We start from the raw sequence: 16,415 nt of genomic DNA on the forward strand, positions 1-16,415 counted from the left end.
AGAGAAGAAAAACAACAAAAAAAATCTGACTAAAACAGAAATTGGTACTGCGAAGTGGGTTATTGCTGTGACTAACCTGACCACATGGTTCAGAAACTTTTGGAGCTTTTTGGAATTTGGAGGAAGAATTTTTAAAACTTTTGGGATGTAAGCTAGAAAAGCTTTCCAATGTTCTAAGTGTAGCTCAATGGGCAATTCTGGTGGGAGTTCAGAAGACCAGAATGCTGACAGGACTGTGGATAATAAAGACCAGGCTCATGAGGTTTCAGAATAAAAAGATTCTATAGGAAATTGGACTAGAGATCATTCAAGTAATGTGCTGGCAACAAAGTTGTCTACAGTTTGTCCATGTCCTGAGACTTTCTGTGAGGCTGTCATTAAAGGTGATGGACTAATTAACTGGGCAGAGGAAATTTCAAAGCAACACAGAATTCAGGTAGCCTGAATGGATATTGCTGACATCTTCTATCCGGTTTACTGTGATATCAGGAGTACAGAGCAAAGCAGAAAGATTTGAGAAACTTGCAGTTTGGCAAGTGAAACTGGGGCTAAGGATGGTGTGGTTGTTAAACTGATAACACCCCTAAAGAAATGCTAAGTACTTTACCCAGAAACAATAGATACAATGGCTTGAGAGCATCTCAGGCTCATAAGGGTGCCCTGCTTGTGGCATGGGGTAGGGGAGTAAGGGGCTTTGCAGGAAGTTGTTTTATTGTGAGGCACTCAGAGGCTGCTGCAGCCAACCATGGTCCAGGAAGCTTGGCTACTGCTGGAGATGGTGGCAGACCTTGGTGTCAACTACTTGATGCTGGTTCTGCAACATGAAGGATGCTGGAGTTAGGGGGTCCTGAGGGCTTCTACTAGATTTCAAAGGAAAACCTGAGAGGCCAGGCAAAATGGAGCAGGGTTGGAGTCCCTGCAGGCTACCCCTGAGAGGGTGATGCATGAAGGTATAGGAAGGAAGCTGAAATGGCAGTGAGAACCCTGAGATTAAGAGATGCCAGTAATACAGGAGATCTGCTAAGGAAAGCTGCAGCTCTGAGCAGAAACAGGCCAAGAGAGAGTCCAGCTGTAACCAGAGAGGCCAGAGGGAAGAGGTGTACAAAAGCATCGTGGAGAGAATATCAGTATTCTGTGTAGCCCAGATGCTGGGTGTGCCACAATAGTTTTTGTTTGCCCAGCTAGATTTTGGTCTTGCTTTCGTCCCATCTCTTCTTTTTATGCCCCTATTTTCCCCTACTAGAATAGAAATGTTTATTTTGTGCTATTATATGCTGAATATATGAAACTTGTTTTTTAATCTTTACAGGAGAAAGCACCCAAGAGTTTTCCTGGAGTGTCAGATATTTATGGACTTAGGACTTTTGGGCAATGCTAAAACTGTTAAGACTGTTGGAACTCTTGAAAATGGACTAAGTGTATTTTGCATTGTGAGATGGGCATGAGCTTTTGGAGGTCATAGGCTGAATTGTTAAGGTTTGGATATGTGGTATCCCCCATAAGTTCATGTGTGAGACAATGAAAGAACTTTCAGAGGTAAAATTATTAGATTATGAAAGTTGTATTAAGTTATATTAGTGGGTTAACTCATTGATAGGGATTAACTGAGTGGTAACTGTTTGCAGGCAGGGTGTGGCTGCAGGAAGTGGGTCACTGGGTTGTACCTTTGGGGTTTATATTTTGTCCCTGGTGAGCGGAGCTCCCTCTGTGTCCTGTTTTCCATGTCTTGAGGTGCTTTTCTCCCCCATGCCCTCGGGCCATGATATTCTCCCTCACCTTGGACCCAGAGCTATAGAGTCCATCATCTACAGACTGAACCTCTGAAACTGTGAGCCAAAATGAACTCTTCCTCTCCACATTATTCTTGCCAGGTCTTTTGGTCACAGCAATGAAAAAGCTGACTAAAACAACATGGTGTATCTTTCTCTATTTCTTTGCTTTTAATCTTTGTCTTTATATCTTACGTGGGTTTCTAATATACAACACACAACTGGGTGCTTTTATCCTCTGACAATCTCCTTTAGACCCTTCACATTTAAAGTGAGTAACGTCTACCATATTTGTAACTTTTTTCTTCATGCCTCTATACTTGGTTTCATTTTGTCTCCTACTCCTTCTGTCTTCTGTGGTTTTTATTGAGCATTTTATATGGTTCCATTCTTTTAAATAAAAGTTCACTTTCTTTTTTTTGGGTACCAGGGGCACTTTACCACTGAGTCACATCCTCAGCTTTTTTAAAGAATTATTTTGAGAGAGGGTCTTGTTAAGTTGCATAGGACCTTAACCCTCACTTACTAAAGTTGGCTTTTAACTTGCAATCCTCAGCCTCTTGAGTTGCAGGGATCACAGCCATAAACCACTGTGTCTAGCTTAAGTTCACTTTCAAAAACCACTGATCTCCTTCATAAGCAGTACACATTTCTTATAACAGATATTCGCAGCAGATTGGACCGAGTGACACAGTCCTCTTGAGGGCAGACCTTGTGCAGAAGAAGAGAGCCTCCTGGTCTTGACCATGAGAATGTGGAGGGCAGGGCTCCTGGTGGTAGAACCCACAATGTGTGGTCCCGGGAGTTTTATCCCCACCCTAGTCCACGCTCAGCCTTAGTTCCCACAGCGCAGACTCCAGGGGCCGTTCCTGCTCCTCAGAAGCCATGACCCTGTGCCTGTGTGTGTGTGTGTCCTGGGCACAGGATGTCCCTGTTCTCTCAGCCCCTGGTGGATCTGGGAAGGGCTGTCTATATGAAGTTTGTTTAGCTTCCTCTGAGAATAGGAGCCGGGCCTTTCAAACTGCTCACATGTTGGTCAGAACTGGAGTCCAGACAACCTCATTTCTGTATCTTTGGGTACGCCTTAAATTTCAACTAGGTCCTTATTTTTTTAATTCAGGCTATTACTTTTAAAAGTTTATTCAAACTTTTTACAAATTCTAAATTGTTCTACCGTAACTCAAAGCCAGAAGAACAAGAGATATGAGGAGCAGGGGGCAGCCATGCTCACCCCAGCCTGTGACCCCATAAGACACATGCCAGGTGACACTGACAGGTCGGTCACAACGGCTGCTGGGCTGCCACTGTGAGCATCTGCACTACTAACACCATCCTGGAATCACACAAGCACCTGAGGACGTGTCCACTGTCTTACCTCATTTATGCCCTTCCAACAACGTGGAAGCCCTCAGGAAGGCTTTGCTCAAGTGACACACCAGTCTAAGGCTACAGTTCTGAACAAACTGTAAGTTAGTCTGACTGACTTCATTTAGTAGTAAAATACGTATAGAGAGTCCTTTGGGGGAAAAAAACAAAGAAGAAAAGAAAGTTGTACAGGTGTGAGATCCCTTTAGGCTTGACATACAACCTTCTCAGGAGCTACCCCCATCTGCCCTCAGCTTCACCCAGGACACACTATGTCTGAACATCTGCCATTGAGGACATGGTGCCTACAGGGCCACAGGCAAAGGCCCAAGAGCTCCCTCTCCAACCACGCGCCTCATGGGAGCACCAGGTGCTGATATTTAAAAGTATCTGAAAAGCTACCGACGGCAAGCAGTGACAAAGCTTCCCGTTGTTGACAGTGAAGGACTGCAGCTCAAGCAATGCAGAGGAATGCTCCCCGAACTCGCACAGGGCCCTGCCTGGTGGGGAGAAGCAGAAATCACCACCTAAATCCATGGACAGAATGAGCTGTTGTCATGGCTAGCACAACCTTAATGACATCTCAGGGTGATGTGCCTGACTCCAGACCTGCACGGAGCTCAGGATGGTTTATGTGCAACAGGAACAGAGAAATTGCGTGACGGTGACATGGATATCCCTTATCTGGTGGGCCCACACTGAAATCTCCCTTCTGCCTCAGGAAGGACAAGGGTGGCAGGCATTTCATCAGGAGCATCTCAGAGTGCAGGTACAGATGCTGGTCTTGAAACGAGGGCAGCATTCTCCACGGCCACAACCACATTCTCCTGCCCATTTCTGCTTCTGATGGACACGATCCTCTTATTCTGCTTCATTTTCTCACATTCAACAGGAACACTATTTCCTTCTCCTTGCGACTCCTGTGGGAAAGCCAGGTCCCCAGCCAGGGCCTCAGCCAGAGCAGAAGAGGTGGCTGGGGAAGCAGCCCAGGACCAGATGAGCTGGACGGCCAGGAGCTTACATGGTACACCAAACCCAGACCACACAGGCCCTCTCACAAGGACACAGGCAGAGGGGACCCAGAGAAGGCAACAGAAGTCAGAATGGACTCTTACCTTTAAAGTCAAACTGGTAGATGTTTTTTAAGGATTCATGAAGAAAATAAAAGCTTCCTAGTGCCTATAAGAGGAAAAAGAAAGACCAGATCAGAGGCTGTGCTGGGAGCATTCCCAGCCTCAATGAGGCTCTGAGCAATGAGTGAAGGCATTCCTAGGAGCTGGGGTTTACCTCAGGAGCAGAGTACTTGCCTGGCATGTGCAGGGTCCTCAGCTTGATCCAGAACCCCAGGGGTGGGGAGCAGTGGCACCTAAGCCACAGCAGGTTAACTACCTCTGACTTAATTGTGGCCACTGCCACACAGGCTTGCCCTGAGGGCCTGCCAGTACCCAACCCACCTCCAGGCTTGGGTGCACAACTAAACTAGGAGATCGGGGCCAGGGCTGGGCTGGGCTGGGCTGGGCGTCTCCAAGTGCTGACCCTTAGCTCCAACCCTGGCTGGCTAGCTGTCCCTACGTGGTGTGGGCTCTGCACACCCACCCACTGGGCACTGGCCTCTATCTGTCTAGCCCCTGTCTCCCTCTCACCTCTTCATTCCTCAGGACTGGCCTGCAACTCCATGCTCAACAACCATCAGACATGCCCCATCTGTGGATTGAATAAGCAATCACAGATGCCTGCTGCATGCCCCACGGCATTCTGCGTTCTGGGCAGAGAGACCCACAGGGCAAGGCTGGCCATGAAACAGCACACTGTGCTAAGTTACCTGCTATTGATCTGAAATTCAACTTTAGCTTGCTGTTTTTACATATACATGTCTATATACAGTGTATGCATGTTCATACATGTATATTTACACACATGCATGTATGTATGTACATAAACATATTTTTCTTTTGCTAAATTCATCAATCCTGACAAGAGCCCTGGGGAACCTCTACCACTGGCTGCAGTGGTGGTTACAAAACTGCACACATTCGTCAGAACTCACTGGCTTGTCCTTTACAATTAAATTTTGCTTTTATAAACTCAACAAACAAGGCTTACTTTTGTGGACCCCTCAACCCTACCAAAAGACACAAGAAGTCCACAGAGGGCTGAGCTAATAAGATGGGGCACAAGGATGCTGGTCAGGGGAACCTGACCATGGCCAGACCACACAGGGCCTTCTATGTGGGAGAAGAGTTGGTTCTAACTCAACTTTGTTTGAGTCCAGTCCTCAGATTAGGGAATGTGCAGGCCAAGGATGCAGTATGTCCTCACACACATGCACATGCCTGGGGCTTTGCTTCTGGCTGAACAGTGAAAGGCCCCATGGTACTTCACTCCCACTCAGAGTGTGGGACTCTGACAAGAGCTCTCTCCTCCATGACCGTGACAGTACCACTCACTGCAGAAATCGACAGTGGCATCCACATGCCACCTGACATCAAAGCCCAATCAGTTTCCCCCTTGCCCCAAGTGTCTTCCACAGCCCTCCACACACTTGAGCCCTGCAGCTCTGTGGACGTGGGCTGCCTTACACAGCTGGCTTGGGTGTGACTGTGGACAAAGACTGCAGGGGCTGCCCTGTGACATGGGAGGCGACTGAAGCCACCCAGCGCTGGGGGCAGCCAGGTGGGAAGTAAAGCGACCAGGGTGGGGCATGTTCTGAACTTTTTAAGGGAGGATGGGATGTGGTGACACTGGCCTGGTCCCTGCCAGTGTCTCACATCCTTTTGGCCCCTGGATGGCTCTGCAGCCCACTGGTATGGTGTCCACTGCACAAGGAGCCAAGGAGGCTGTGCTTGGCAGGCCCAGCTAAGAGCAGCACAGCAGGCCAGGAGCACAGGCTCCCCAGGTGACTGTGCACAGAGAGATGTAAAGCCCAGCACTCCCTGCACCTGGCCTCCCTGAAACACCAGAGCCAGCCTCAGCGCTACCTCCTTGACAACTTTTATTAAAAAGGCAATCTAACAACATACAGAAAATCTTTTCAAATCCCATAGTCCTCAGCCATAAAATCCCACCCTGGACCCATGGCAGCTCCTCAGAGGCAACTCACAAGCAGCACACAGAGCAAGCCTCCTTCCAAAACCCTGCATTCGTGGTCCCAGCACTTCCAAAGGAGGTGCATGTTCAAGGAGACAGACAGTTACCTTTCCACAATCCTCTGATCTGGTTCCACATAAACAAATATTTAACAATGTAGACAAAGGTGAAATGTACCACCACGTAAAATTTAGATGGAAAATAAACTTGTTTTAACAATTATGAACAAAAAGTATTAGAATCAGTCAACTCTTGCCTCGAAAAATGCCACGTCATTCTCCGTCCAGGGTCAGGTCTGCACTGCACTTGCCAGACTGTGCCCCTGCAGAGCCGGGGGGCAGGTGAGCATGGTGAGGCCCTGGTGAGGCCCCTGATCGAAATACAGATAGGTCCTCGCTGACCTCTGCTTTTTAGGACGAGACCGACAGTCCGTGAGTAGAAACTCCAATCTGCAAAACTCAGATTCTTGTGGAACACCATTTGGTTTTAAAAGTTCTTTTCTAGCTGTCAGACACCTGAAATTCATGGTCACTAATGCAGGAGACCCCAATCTAGTCCTCACAGGCAGGCACCCTGGTCTCTGATGTGGTGCAAGCCACTCCTCCGGGAGGCTGTGCCCGGCTTCTGTTGCTCTGTGTATGTGTGTGGACTGCCACCTGCTGTCCTGGGTCCAAGATGGCCAAACCCAGTGTCAGACCCTTGGCTCTCTGCACACCACCTATGTCCTCTGCCTCTCCCCAAATCTCCTCTTGATCATGCTCCCCAGGTTCCACCCTCCCACCCACTCAGCCGCACGCCATGGAGCCTGGCGTCCAGTCTCTTATGAGTCCTGTGGACACCATCCACTCTTTCCATCTCTACCCACACCCCACAGCCCATCTTCCTTCCCAGTCCCCTGCTCTTCACATCACCTCTGTCTCTGGAAGAATCCAGAGCTTCCACTGGCCCGTGTCTGCCTCTGTCTCCATTCATATAGTAGCAGCCAGGCTCCTGTGCACTGTGGTCAGAGACCAGCAGATCCACTAAGGCACTTGCCTCTAGGGTCAGAAAGATGGACTGAGTTTAGGTCAGAGGACACCTCACCAGAGAACAACGTGAAACTCTTGGACACAGCAGCTAGCTCCTCTATGGAACAGAACATACTCTGAGGTGCACAATAGGGCTCTTCTCCGGCCCCCAAGGCCCTGGACGCCAGGGGCTGCTTGGACTGCCATGCAGTGTTTGTTGAGACCTAGGAGAGGGGACCAGCCACAGCTGAGCCGCAGTGTACATCCTGCTCCAGCTGGGGAGGGCTGGGGCAGGATGTGAGCTCCTGTGTACACACACGTGTACACACACTGCCCGAGGAAGGCAGGAGTGCCCCAGCCCCACATCCTAGCCATCAACCAACTGCAAGCCACTTGGGCCCACAGATTTTCAAAATCTTCTGTCCTGGAGCCAGAGTGAAGGAAGCCCTGAGAGGTGCCTCTGGTGACCTGTGGGTGGGCCTACACTGTTCCAGAGCACCTCCTCTAGCAGCTGGTCCAACACAGTGCACAAGCTAGAGGTCGGGAGGTTGTGCGTGGGGCCCTACACTAGACCCCAGGCCTGGCCCGTGAAGTGACTGTGACCCTGCGTGTTTCCACATCCCTGGCTCCAGGGCCTGCCTCATGGCATGCTGCCGACAGGTCCTGAGCTGGCGGACCGGGTGCAGCATGTTCTCCAGCCAGCAGGCACCCTGCAGGCACCCCGGTGAGCATCCTCACAGGGAAGGAGTCCCCTTCACTGCAGGCCCCGAGAGCAGCAGCTTTTAGTGGCTTTCTTTAGCAAAGTTGGTATGCGAGAGTGACCATGCTCCTCCAGGACCCAGGGAAGAAAGTGCCAAGACCATGCCCAAGGTGAACAGAGTGTCCACTCTCCAGAGCTGTTTTTGAGATGGAGGAACTGAAGAGGTGAGAGAAAGGCCACACAGTCAGTCACACACCTCTTACCATGTGACTAAAGCTGATGTCACTCCATAAAGTTCACCATAGATAAATGGAAAAACATTGCCAGTTTAGACACAGAAACTAATTCACAGTCAGTGAGTGACTAAAGTTCAACCCAACTTCCCTGTGTCCACCCACTCTGTCCATATGAACAGGGGCCCAGGGACTGGGTGTCTGTGTGACGGTGATTTGGGCCTGCCAGAAGGAAGTGCCAGCACCCTGGGCCCTGACCATGGCCCAGGTAGACAGACTCCTGTCACGGCCTGTTTGGCGAAGAAAACCTGAATCACTTCTTACACACTGATAAACCTGATGGTCAAGAGGGCTTAGTTTTCCACCAGTGAGAAGCCATACAGCTGCTGCTGGCTCTGCCATAACTGCAGGTGCAGGGCAGGGGCCCTGTTGTCCCTGGAGGCAGTGACAGGAGCCAGAGCTCCCCACAGTGCTGAGGAGCAGGCTGGTGGCTGTCCACTCAGGGCCAGACTCCCTGCTCAGCTGGCACATGGCAGGCACTGCCCCTCACATTGAGCAGCCACTTCCTTGGGGCGAAGCAGGCTTCTCAGGGCACTCAGCAGCAACGTGGGGCTCCTGGCTGAGATGCAGCGTCTGCAAGGCCACCCAGACACGTCTCTGACCTCAGTCAGAGCACAGCGATGTGGCAAGGCTCATACATGGCACTCTCTAGCTCTGGAAGCCGAGCTTGACAGCAGGAGGCCCACTTGGCAAACACAGAGCCAGAACTGCTGCGGCAGACCCCTGCTCACGCCTGGGCAGAACAGGACTTAGGAACAAACGCTGCGCAGCAGGAGGCAGTGAGGAATGTGGGCCCAAGCTCTGGCTGCAGGCTGCGGGGCGAGGGAGGATGTAAAGCTGCACATGAGCTGCACCCCCATCACTGCTGACCAGCAGCACATCAGACGGTCAGTAACCTGCACCAATGTATCCCACCCTGAGGTTAGCAAGAAAGCATTGTGCTAACCTGGGGCCTTCTACAGGAGGCTTGCTCTTCCAGGAAACAGCAAACTCATTCGCTCAAATTGAAACACTCAGCAGTGAGGAGTGAACAGGAGGACCTCTTCCTCTCAGATACTAAAACCACCCAAAATCTGTGTGACCCCGAGTAGCAAGAGGGCCATGGACCAACAGCCAGGTCCCTGTGAACTATCAGCTGACTACCAACAGCACCGCAGAGATGACCACAGTGAGCTCCCAGGAAGCCAGCCAGGGCAGGGCTGGTAGAGGAACTACAGCAGAGGGCCAGGGACCCTCCCATGGGCCAAATGCTTTATAATTTTTGCTACTGGAGAAGTAACAAAATTATGCCTCATTCTTTATTTTGCATTTTCATTATACTAACATAGTTGAAAATTTATTTTTTTCTTTTGTAGTTCTGGGGAGGAACTCAGGGCCTCGTACATGATAGGCATGTGCTCTACCATTTTAGAAGGTACCATTTTACCCTCCTTTTGTCTAGGATTTTTTTATTGTGGTAAAATACACATAAGTGATTACCTGCTTAGCCATTTCTCTGTGCACAATCCAATGCTGTGAAAGTCCTGTTCTCTTCTAGCAATTTTGTGATGTTGGGTGCAGCCCTGAGGTCCCTTATCCCTCCCAACTTTATGGTGTGTTGTACAAGAACCCAACACCCTCCTTTGCACTTGGGCATCCAGTTTCTTTAGCACCCTGTTGGAAGGGACTGTCCTGTCCTTGGTCAACCCATCTGACCCTCCCCTCAACACACACACACACTACAAATACCCCCCACCCACACTCTGGCTGTTCTGTTCTAGGTGCAGGTGCATAGCATCTCAACTCCTCTTTTCCTCAACAAACATGTTTCTTAACATTTAAATATAACCTTGGATTGTCTATTATCTGACAATGGCTATTATAGAATGTACCTTTCAAAAACAATAATCTGAATTTTTTGTAATCTGAATTACAAAAACTCCTCGAAGCCTTTGCCTCACGAGTATTCTTATGGTACCTTTCACTGATGGAAGCTTTTGCTCCTGAAGTCAATCAATCAATACACTTCTTGTGGTTTTTGCCTCTGTCTCATCTGAAGACTTCCTTCCTCCAACTCCACCCGCTAGGTAGTCGTGGCGACTGGTAGGTGGTCCCTCACTGGCTTTTCTCTATGGCTCTCATCTGCAGGTGGAACCCAAGGTGTGGCGGCTGGTGTGAGCACCATGAACAGCCTCACAGACTGGCTGGAGCTGGTGCCTATGTCTCTGGGTCCTTGCTGTTATAACACCCTCCGTCTTCATCCACACTGAAATCTTTTAAAATGGCTTCTAATAAACATTAACAATTTTCTCCATAAAGGTTTTCTAACCTTTTATTAGATTTAATCTTAGGTATCTTTTAGTTTCCATGGCTATTACAGAATGTACCTTTCAAAAACAAGCATTTTCAGCTGTTGCTGCTACTGGACAGGAACGCTACTGACTGTGTGCTGACCTCCTCTTCAGTGCCATGAAGCTGCCCTCTAGTTCTAGCCACCTCAGGTCCTCTGAGCCTGCGAGGACTGTCTGCCTCAGTCGTCCCTCTTTGTCATCCTTAGCCTTCCTCTCCCTTTGGCTCTTTTGTCCCGAGGCACTGCAGGGGAATGCTGGCTCTCTGCTGAAGGGTCACCTCCACACTGAGAGAGCTGTGAGGGGGTGGGGGGGCACTCATGCATCCAGAGGGGCAGCAAGAACTAGGACCAGGACGCCTGCCGCGTCTGCAAGAAGGGGCTGGGGTGAGAATATATCTGAACACAGTTTGCTCATAAACTGAGTAGGGTGTGCAAGAAAGGGAGCCAAAATGCTCCTGTGCTCTGGTCAGAGGAGCTGGGGAGGAGCTGCCATTTTCAGAGCTGGAAGAAACTTCAGGAGAAGCAAGGTTGTGGGGAACGAGGAGCCTGGGACAGAACTGTTAGGCTGAGATTCCCATGGGCACCAATCCAACCCAGACAGTTGGACTGGAGTCTGGAGTTCAAGGACAATGTGTGGGTAAAAGTGGACATTTCTGAGCTGTCTTTAAAGGTTGATACCTGAAACCGTGAGGATGCTGGGGGACAAGTTTAGGTCCAGGCCTATGGCCTAAGCCCTGGGCATCATGTCAGCACAAGGTTGAGGCAATGGGGAGCGTGTGCAAAGACAGAATAGGGCTAACTAATGCTGTGAAGCCACAGAGGGCCAGAGAATACTCCTGGACATTGGCTGGTCAGGGTCGTGAGGCTTCTCAACAGCAAAGGACCTCTTCTTTCTTCTCTCCAAGTGATACCATTACACTATCCAGGGAGTGCACCCCAAGAAGCTTCTTCCCTCCTCCTTCCCTCCCTCTGGAGCTCTCACATGCACTGTGCTAGTGTTTCCTCCAACTCCAGCATCACTGGTCCAGGCAGCTGCACAGTCCCCACCTTGATCTCTCCTAAGTCTAGTCCTCCCCAACTCAGGTCGTCTGCCAGCTCTCACTCCTTTCCTGTTCCCACAGAAAACCACAGATCTCTCCAGTTCCTCCAGCATCATCCCACCAACATGCCTCTCCCCCAAACACCCACTGCACATTCTATGAACTACACACAGCTACTCATCTCCAACTTCCATTCTCTCCAAAGCCAGATCAGGCCACTGCCATTTCCCAAATGGAACCTGCTTCTTCTACTGCTATTGCCCCCAGATCTCTTCTCTGCCTAGAATCCAGGACAGGCTTTTACAAATATGTATCTGCTCCTGCCACTGCTCTAACGCTCCAGTCCCCAGTGGCTAGCAGAGGTTCCCACACCTCCCAGCTCATAAAGCTCCAGCCACACTGGTTACTACGCCCCGGAGTAGAACAAATTCTTCTGCACTGAAGCAGTGATGTGTTTTTCCCCTCCCTTCTTATAGGCTTATCACGTGAGCCCCCTGCTGCCCCAGGTCCTCACGAAATCTGGCTCTTCCAAGCAGCCTTCCCTGAGTGCTCCCTGCAGAGACTCCGGCAGGCCTGGCCCACCTTCAAGGTGCTGCCCACTGGAGCTGCCTGTGTGCTCTACTCTGTCTCCTCACAGGGGACGGAGTTCCTATGGGGCAGGAACAGGCCATGATCCCCCAGCACAGTGCTCAGCTCACGAAAGCAACTGCACTAAACTCCGAGAACGGCTGGCTAAGCAGCTATGGCCAGCACGCACACCGGCTCACTTAGCTCCAAAACACAACCTGACGTAGCTTCACAGTGCTTCTGAAGCTGAGGAGATCAAAAAACGCAACTTTCTTCACTGTATCACCAATGTAAGCCCCTTAACACATCTAGTAATAAATCAAAGCAAAGTTACTATTACATTCAATAGATTACAACCAATAATAAATTAAACAAAGCTTCTACGTAAATCGACAGAGCTTCGTGGGCTTTTCCCTGTGTCACAAGCTTGTCGACGGCCAGGAGGAGGCCATGTAACTTTCCATTCATTCCCCAGTGCCACCCAGAGCTGAATGCAGCAAGCCCCACTCACAAGGTGCCCCTCCAGAAGCCAGTCACCACTACAGAGGGAAGGCAGACACACTCACAGCACTGCCCTTCCCAGTCCAGCTCCCAGGATGGACAGGAGATGACGGCACAGGGCAGGCCCCTGCCTGACCCTCAGCACCCAGCCAGTCCCAGCCTGGCCGCCAGCCTACCAGATGCACACGTAATCTCATTCCACCTCCCGTCCAACGGCCGACATGAGCAGTTAATTAAATTGGTTGTCCACTGTATTCATCCACTTACAAAGTTAATGATATTCCGTCCCTGAATTAAAGAGCATTTTATAAAGCGTGCACCATGGGAGCTGGCATGTGTACACGGGGTGCTGAACCCTGTCACAGCTCCTGGTTGTTGTGTCCCCAATTAAGTAGCCCAGGAAGGGCAGGGCCTGTCTGCCAGGGCAAAGCACGAGTCGTCCTGACAGCAAGGGTAAGCAGTGTTCACAGCAGCCACTCAATACCTCACACACGCCTGTTGACATCCTCCCTGCCGCGTGAACGTGGCAGGAGCACAGCCAGAGCACCGCCAGGTGGTCCTCCTAACGGGCCCTGAGATCCAGCTGTCAGGAAGAACTGCAGTCCCACAGGTGCCTCAACCAAAGCTGCAGAACCCCTATAGAGAAGGCCACAACTAGTGTGCCAAGGCCATGCCCTTCCCTGTGGAAGCACAATCCCTCGGGCCCCACCACATTCACAGTCTCAGGCATCTCAGACACATCGGTGGCAACAGAGCCCAAGCTGGCAGAGGCACATGAGTGAGGAAGGACTCAGGAAACCAAGTGGGCACCGCCATGCTCAGGATGGAGGGAGCTCAAATAGGCATCCAGCCCAGAAGAGCTGGGGCCAAACACCCAAGACACCACAGGGAGCTTCCAAGGTGGCTGGATGCACAGGTCAAGAGGTCAGGTCAGAGGCCTGGACAGTCCTCAGAACCATGGAATGATGAGTTTACAGAGGGGCTGGAGCCAGAGAAAAGGACAGGGCAAGGGTCTAGACCTGGCCATCAGTAGAGAGGTGCTTGAAGTAGACAGAGAAGAAGCTACCCGTCAGTGGAAACAAGGGGCAAAAGGGGGACGAGGAGTGGTCAGGGAGACAGAAGACAGTTGATGAGACAAAGAATGTTTCAAGAGAAAAGGAGCAGCCAAGGGACAAGGAGCCATCAGTGGGGGCCAGAGGAGGTTAGAGAGGACAAGAGGAAATAGAGGAAACAGAGTGCTCAGGGGGATAAGGAGCAGACAGGTGATAAGGGTAGACAGGAGGGACAAGTCAGGAAGGGGAAGAGTGTCTGGGGGAATGAGGAATAGCAGGGGAGGATCAGGAACCAAGAGCAGGTAGCATCCTAGAGACAGTAGAAGGGGTGACCCCAGGTGCACAGTGTGACTGTCAGGTTAAGGGCACAGGGATGAAACGGGGCCCCAGGGCTCACTGTGTGGCCCCGCCCAGGCAATCCAAAGAGACTGACCACTTCACACATGTCACAGTGGTGGCACAGCCCCTGCCCAAGCCCTAGAGAACCACACATGGTGCCTTGCTGCCCAAGTGGATGGGCAACGGACACTCATAGGGATGGTGGGGCCCGCTCCACCAGGCACCTGGCCTGGGCAGGGTGGGTGGCCCCCAGGACCAGCCCTCTGACAACCCAGAAGGCACTGCATAAGCACTGCAGAGGGCCCCGGGCCCCAGGCTGGCTGACTTAATCAGCATGGAGCCAACAGGGGCCTGTTCAGAGGCTGCCCTGGCAGATCTTGGAGAGGGGAATCCTGGCACATCAATCTGCTTCCATCTGTCTCCGGAGCAGAGCAGCAAGACAACTCCCTGCTCATGTCCACTGCAGATGGGCAGGCAACAAGCTCCCTAAATTCCGGGGCCACCCACCTCCCACCCCCAAACCAGAATTCCTTTGCCTAGGTAATGAAAATGAAGCTGAGCAAGGACGTGGAATTCCATACAGGCACTCCAAGTCAGTCTTCAATGACCTCACCTAGGCGCTGCCTCTCAAATGAGATTCACGTACAATCTGAATGCCACTTTTTCATAATATATATTTTGCAAATTGAAAATTTCGATAATGGGAAAAAATATCAATCTTAAAATAATATCTAGTTTTAATTATTAAATTTATGAAGCTATATTTTCCACATCTAAATGATTACAAAAGTAAATCAATAAACTTTCATGCCAATTAAATTATGCAGAGAGTTTGCATCATCATTAAAGTGGCTCCAACTTACCTTTTGTCTTCTAAAAATCATTAGCTTTTCCATTACAGTTTTATTCTTACGGGTGTTCTGCAGAAGTAGGTTATGTGCATTATAAACATAAGATAATTAAAGTACAGAGCCCTTTCAGAGATGGCCAACACAGAACAAAAGCTGATTACAAAATACCTCCCACCACTAGAAAAGCTCAGGAAACATAAAACACTACCAAAAGCTTAAGTGACTTTTAAATTCCAATTATATTGGGAAATCGCCGTCTACTTGTGTTTCACATAACCTAGACTGGCTCCCCACCCGAGGGAAGGCCAGGATGGTGGAACTCCCCTGAAGTCCACATTGCTCTGCAACCTCTCTGGCTCTCCCAGGGCTGCCGCCTGACCACACCCACTCGTGCGTCCCACTGCTTCTCCTTTCGCTGCAGGAGCTGCTGTATTTTACACCCCGAGGCTCCCTTATTTCACTTTACTTTCCCATTTTCGTGCTATTCTCTCCTTTCTACCTCTGACCCTGTCAAGGATAAGTGTCCCTGTTTGAAGGACACACCTCAACATTCACTGTCTCCTCGTGATCTGCTGGCAGAGAGCCTCTCCGGCCGCATTGGAGCACAGTGCCTGTCTAGCCTTTACTCCTAGGGGTGTCTCTGCTGGCTGCAGAATTCCCTGTGGGCAGACTCCCCTTGGGGTGCTAAGGGTCACTGGGAGAGGCCACAGACCAAGAGCACTAACTGGCCACAGCACAGCCTACTGCCCTAACCAGAAAGAAAAGATGAGCCCCTCCTAGCAGACAAGGGAGCTCCTGTTCAGGACGGGGAGAAATGTGGTAGGAACCACTTGGCGCCTCCCACCACCTGCAAGAAGACCTTTCTTCTTCACCTCTTTTCTGAGGCCAAATCACAAAGAACCCTTATGGGAAAGATGTCCATGACAGTACCTCCTTCTAATGGCCTTATTATAAATTAGACCTTGCTGACAAAGACCAAGGCGAGGGACGCCCGTCAAGCAGTCTGTTGCTGGTGCCCTGCACTCCAGCACTGCTGTCCTGACCTCAGGAGCATCTATCATCTCCTTTAAGAGACACAGACATGCTGGGACATCAGTCTCCACAGGACAGGCGGGGGGGAGGTGCAGGCAGGAGAAGAGGACAGTGCTGGCGGGTTGCTGCTGCGAACGTGCTCTGACACGGGAACGGCTGCAGGGCCTCCCGGAGGGCCAGTGGGCCCTTAGACTGCACCATCACCTTGGAGTGGGAGGCTGACAGCATCCTTGCTTACTGGTCAGGGCCTGGCAGGCAAGTGACAAACGGAGCAGACCCAGCAGATAATGGAGTAGGAGAGCCTGAGGATGGGGGGGGGGCTGGGGCTGGGGGGGGAAGGGCACATCAAAGCATCAGAGGCAGAAAGGTCTTCTGGGAAGAGGAATGTGACCTTGGGCTTGCTGTGGCACTCCCAAAGACCCAGTGAAGGAAGCAGGGGGTCAGCAGGAGAAAGAGCTAAGAAGGGCCAGAACAGGATGTGCA

The 16,415-nt window shown here is 50.7% G+C and overlaps 1 protein-coding gene across 4 annotated transcripts in view; it reads right to left on the reverse strand.

Annotated features, from left to right (window-relative positions):
- Inpp5a (inositol polyphosphate-5-phosphatase A) overlaps window positions 1–16,415 on the reverse strand; it is a 174,248-nt gene that overhangs the window by 66,516 nt on the left and 91,317 nt on the right. For all 4 annotated transcript variants that reach the window (XM_078023874.1, XM_078023871.1, XM_078023864.1 and 1 more), the window contains one exon: window positions 4,250–4,313. In XM_078023874.1, the coding sequence (XP_077880000.1) occupies window positions 4,250–4,313 (64 nt within the window). The remainder of the gene's footprint in view (window positions 1–4,249; window positions 4,314–16,415) is intronic.

The sequence above is a fragment of the Ictidomys tridecemlineatus genome, chromosome 1, assembly GCF_052094955.1.
Source record: "Ictidomys tridecemlineatus isolate mIctTri1 chromosome 1, mIctTri1.hap1, whole genome shotgun sequence".
NCBI classification, from domain to species: domain Eukaryota; kingdom Metazoa; phylum Chordata; class Mammalia; order Rodentia; family Sciuridae; genus Ictidomys; species Ictidomys tridecemlineatus.